The following is a 5,049-nucleotide window of genomic DNA, read 5'->3' on the forward strand; positions in this document are numbered from 1 at the left end:
GTTCAGTCCTACTTATCATATGGTATGCACTGTGTAGTCAACAACCATAGACATGTTACACCTTTTTATAGCAATTGATACTCATATGATTACATAATATGAATATTATACGAAATTATTAATAATTAAAAATAATAAAATAAAAATATTTTTTTATATTATATAAAAATTAAATACCAACATCGAGTATATAATATAAATTTATAATTTCTTTTTAAAGATTGATTCGTAAAAATTCAATTGGTGACCTGATTTTAAATCGAGTAGCATAAAAATTACAGTCACGAGAGGATAATAAGGCCAAAAACTAGTCAAAAAAAATTAGCAAAAGGAATAACAAGCAAGTTTGACAAGTAACTAATGAATGAAACTATTTTAGAAGATAACAAAATGATAATAGTAATTAGGTAAACCAATATTGCTTTTTAATTCAAAAATTGGAGGACTTGGTGATAATGACATTTCATCTCTGTCACTATTCTCCTATATTTTCCCTTTTTCAATATATTCTAAGTTACAAATTATATTTTTTGAGAAAAATGTTTAATTTACTCTCAGTCCCTGTACTCTTCAAATAATTTAATTTAATCTTTCTATTTGATTTATTTAAAATTTGAAATCTAATTGATGATACTATTAATGATGTGACTTATTAATATTCAAGTTATGGTTTATAAATTAAAATTTAATTAACAATACATATTCAAGTTTAACAAAAGACAATTAACAATTTTTTCAATTGAAGTTTAGTTTTTAAATCAAACAAGTAGAGAAGTTAAATTCTTATAATTAAAAATAGAGTCTAAATTTTAAAAGTCGAAAGAGTATCCTTTAAAAAACCCTAAACCCTAAATTTGTAAAGGTTTCATTTGAGAAAAAAATGATTGATTAAAAAAATTGAAGTCGTTTAATTAGCTCATGAAATCATTTTAAAAAAAATTGGTATATAGTATAATGGAATTTAAATCTACAATATCTCTCTGTCTTTTTTATTTAAACATAGAGGTACATTTCTATAATAAAATCAAGGGTTTATTTTTTATACCAGAACTTGACGATTAGGTTTATTTTGGTCCTTAAATTTGGATTCCATCAAATTTTGATTTTGAGATTGTACAACATCATCAAATCTTTACATTTGCCAAGTTTAAAGACCAAAATGAATTTAGTTGCCAAGTTCAGATACCAAAATTAATATATATATATATAAATGCCAAAGTGAAATTAATGGTCAAGTTTATGGATTAAAAGTTATATTAACCCTAAAACCAATCAATTTATTGAAAATTATATAAATAGATATTTACAAAAAAAAAAAATTGTGGGTCTAAATTCTAAATCTCCAAGAGTTCCTTCGGTCAAAAGATTTGACAAAATGTACCAGAATTTAGTTTAATTAATTCATAAAATTATATATCTGACATACCTAAAATTTAAAACAGAACATTTTCCTTCATTTTCAAACTAGGAATTTTTTTTATATAAAGAATTGAAAAAAGAAAAGCATTAGGGACACGTTTCTACTAAAAAAACTAATTACTTCATTGAAAATTCTCTAAACTATAAATATAAATATAAAAAATACAATATTTAATCTAATTTAATTTAATTTAATTCTTTATCCGCCTTAAATATATCTATAAATATTTTTATAACTAAATTCCATCATCATCTTCAACCTTTTTTTTTTCTTCACGTCCAAAGAGGCTCCCAAGCCGAACCAAGATTGTTGTCATCCAGAAAACAAGTGGTGTCCATATTATAAGGTTGATGCTGAGAAATACTGGCTTCTTTTGATTGACTCATTTCCAATATTATGGCTAGCAAATTGGCTTGTTGGCATTGCATTGTCACGATCTCCGCCTGGGCTTTGGCTAGTTGGGCTTGGAGCTCGCTCACTTGTTTTTGAAGTTGGCAAATCGCCCCGGCGCAGCCGTACACGGGATCGCGGATCCGAGCGCTCGCCTCGTATACCATGCTGCTTACAGCGTCGGCTCTTTGTGACTCCGGTAGTTCCTAGAAAAATAATGTAAATGTTGGAAATAAGTAGTCTTTAAGGTTATTGAAACCAGATTGGATTGGACCTGTGAGTTAAAATACAATTTTATCTATTTATATCTTCGGATTAAATAAAAATTTTATCATTTTTTTAAAAAAAATATAATTTTATTATTTATTATCATATAAATTTATAAAATTTAAAGGGTCAAAGTGATATCTTCTCATTTTAGGAGATCTTGACTAACCCCTTGGTGCCGCACTTAAGTTAGAACAATTGAAATAACTGGTGCAAACTAATTCGGATCAATTCAACCAAATTTTATAATTATTTTTCATTTTAAAAGTTTTTATGATTTTTTTTATAATTTATTTAATTAAAACCAATCCAATTTTAAAAAACTTTGTTAAAGTTTGGAATCTAGTTAAACTTATACAGATAAATGTTGGAAAAAGATTTTGATTTTTTTAATAATATTAAAAAAATAATTATTAATATGATTTTTTAAGTATTTTAAAATTTAGCAAGTTATCGGATTAGTCCAAACAAGACCGCGACGAAATACTTGAAAAATAATATTTTTCTCAAATTTGGTAATAACGTTTTAATTGGATTATAAAGGTATATAAATCTTGATATAAATATTTTGGTGAGTATTTAATGCGTATTTTCTTTATTTTACAAGAAATTTAAAAAATTTAATACTTTTTCATTATTTTTTATATTTTAATTTTTAGCAATCATTGGCGCCATCGGATCGGCCCAATTAAAACATTGATTCAATAATAATAAGTTAAATCGAGTAATTAATTATTTGAAATGCTTACGTAAACTGGAAACGATCTCATTAATATATTTAAATCTTTATATGCAAAAGCGAAATGAAAAAAGCTAAAAAGTTTGTACGTGATATTATTGAATAATAATTATTAATTATCAAAATTCAAAATTAATAAAATAGATAAGTTATTATTTATTGCATTTAACATATAATCATGCTTTTGATAAAAAAAAAAAACTGGTTCATTGATGGCGGTTTGAGGGAGGAAATTGAAATAGGAATATTACCTGTAAAGACTTGATGATATTACTAGCTCCAAAAACTCGATGAGCAATGGTGAATTTATAAGGTTCGGTTGGAGGGAAATAAGGAGCTAAAACACACTTTTCGACGCAGCGGCGGCGAAGGATTTTGCAGGCAGCGCAAGGGCTGAGAACAACCGTAGGCGTCGGCGGAGGAGGAAGAGAAGGAGAAGCTGGTGCCGGTGGTGGTGGAGGAGGTGATTGAGAGTTAGGGGATGGAAAACGTGGTGAAGAAGAACAGGATTGAGATTGGGCGCATTTTTCGTTGTGTTCCATTGTTAAAAAGCAGAGAGCGAAATATACAGAGGAAAGTTGCTTTAGCTAAAAGTTGGAAACAAAGGCTATATAAATAGAGAAGAGAGAGCAGAGACAGTTTTAAAAAAAAAAATTTGAAGAGGATTTAAAAAAAAAAAAAGTTGTGTGTTTATTATATTTGTGTTAAAATCTGTCATAAGACCCTGTACTTTTTGAAGTTTTAGAATTTAGTCATTATATTTTTATTTCTAAGAATTTAATCTCTCTACTTTTAAGATTTCAAAGTTCGGGTTTAAATGTCAACATTACTAAATTCGTTGGTGTGACATTTTGAAAATAAAAATGGTAGCCATTGTAATGAAATTGAATTTAACAACAAAGAAACAATATTAAGTGTTAGACTTGAATTTTGAAATATAAAGTGCAAAAGATTAAATTCTTGAAAATAAAAATATATAGATTAAATTTCAATTTTTTGAAAAATACAAAAACTTATAACACAATTTAACCTTATATTTGTATTTCTTGTTATGTATGAAATAATATTTAATGCATTGAATCTCATGGACCACTAAGTCAATCGCAGTAAAACACTTGACCAACAAGCAATATAAAAAGAGATTGATGGACTTATAAATAAATTATAATTTTTTAGTTATGTTCAATACTTATTTATAATTTTTTCATATTATTTTATTCATTAATAAAATATTTTTTTATAATTCATTCGTAGTGTATAAGACTAATACATGCAGAGACAATGCATAAAATATTATATTTTTAAATATATTGAGAAATTATTTTATAAAGTTAATTATAAATTTTTGATGCATTCATAATATATAATTCTATATAATATTAGTTTGTCAAATGACATTTGAGGAAAGGAAATGAGCAACCACAGTTTTGACTTTGGCATATTCATATATATATATATATATATATTATTTTTTATATAATAATTAGAATTACTCATAGTCTTTTTCTAATTCATAATTAGGAAGATAATGCATTTTAGCACATTCGAATTCACGTTTTCCTGCATTAGCAACAATACTCATACCAATCGAATTAATACTCAATCGATATATGTATAGTGTTTTTAAATTTTGTTTTAATGTATTTATATTATGTAATAATATCATTTCCAAGTTAATAAATCTACAATTTAAGTATAAATTTTTTTTATGATTTTGAATGTGACAAGGAGACATATGACTATGTTTGTTATAATTTTGTGTCCAAATTAATGTTTAATTGGGTGTGCCAAATGATGGAATCAAGTTCAACGCAAGTTGCATGACCGTAGTAATTAGCAAATTATAGAGAGGAAGATAATATGAATAAAATATAAATATACAAAATATATTAAACTTCATAAAATATTAATGGTTTATCAAATTTTATTAAAAAATATATAGTACATTAAATATGATTACGACACGTGAAAAAATTATGATAGCATATGAATTACAAGTGATGATTTATTTTAATGCATTTTTGGGGAAAAAATTTGCTTATGTATGACCAAATTGCACCACTTGTCCACGTTTTCCATGTTTGTACCTATTTATGACCAAATAATTGGAAAACAAAGGTAAAAAGAAGGATCAAAGTAACACGAGAAAGGTTGACCAACCAGTCATGTTGAATTTAAACATAATATAAATAATTAAAGTACATTAAAATTTACATAGATGAAAAATTGATTA

At 25.7% G+C, this 5,049-nt stretch overlaps 1 protein-coding gene across 1 annotated transcript; it reads right to left on the minus strand.

Moving 5' to 3' along the window:
* Positions 1–1,495: 1,495 nt before the first annotated feature.
* On the minus strand, positions 1,496–3,459 carry LOC121230756 (LOB domain-containing protein 1). The gene is made up of 2 exons (XM_041116088.1): positions 3,068–3,459; positions 1,496–2,016 (listed from the first exon to the last, which is right to left on the minus strand). Exons 1-2 carry the CDS (start codon positions 3,356–3,358, stop codon positions 1,693–1,695), a joined length of 615 nt encoding a protein of 204 aa, XP_040972022.1. The 5' UTR covers positions 3,359–3,459; the 3' UTR covers positions 1,496–1,692.
* Positions 3,460–5,049: the final 1,590 nt, after the last annotated feature.

The sequence above is a fragment of the Gossypium hirsutum genome, chromosome A06 (assembly GCF_007990345.1).
Source record: "Gossypium hirsutum isolate 1008001.06 chromosome A06, Gossypium_hirsutum_v2.1, whole genome shotgun sequence".
NCBI lineage: Eukaryota > Viridiplantae > Streptophyta > Magnoliopsida > Malvales > Malvaceae > Gossypium > Gossypium hirsutum.

Excerpts from the sequence above, each read along its gene's own strand:
- LOC121230756 (XM_041116088.1), bottom strand. The coding sequence starts at position 3,358 with ATGGAACACAACGAAAAATGCGCCCAATCTCAATCCTGTTCTTCTTCA. Across the intron at positions 2,017-3,067 it reads ATATCATCAAGTCTTTACAG|GAACTACCGGAGTCACAAAG; the intron begins GTAATATTCCTA and ends TTATTTTTCTAG.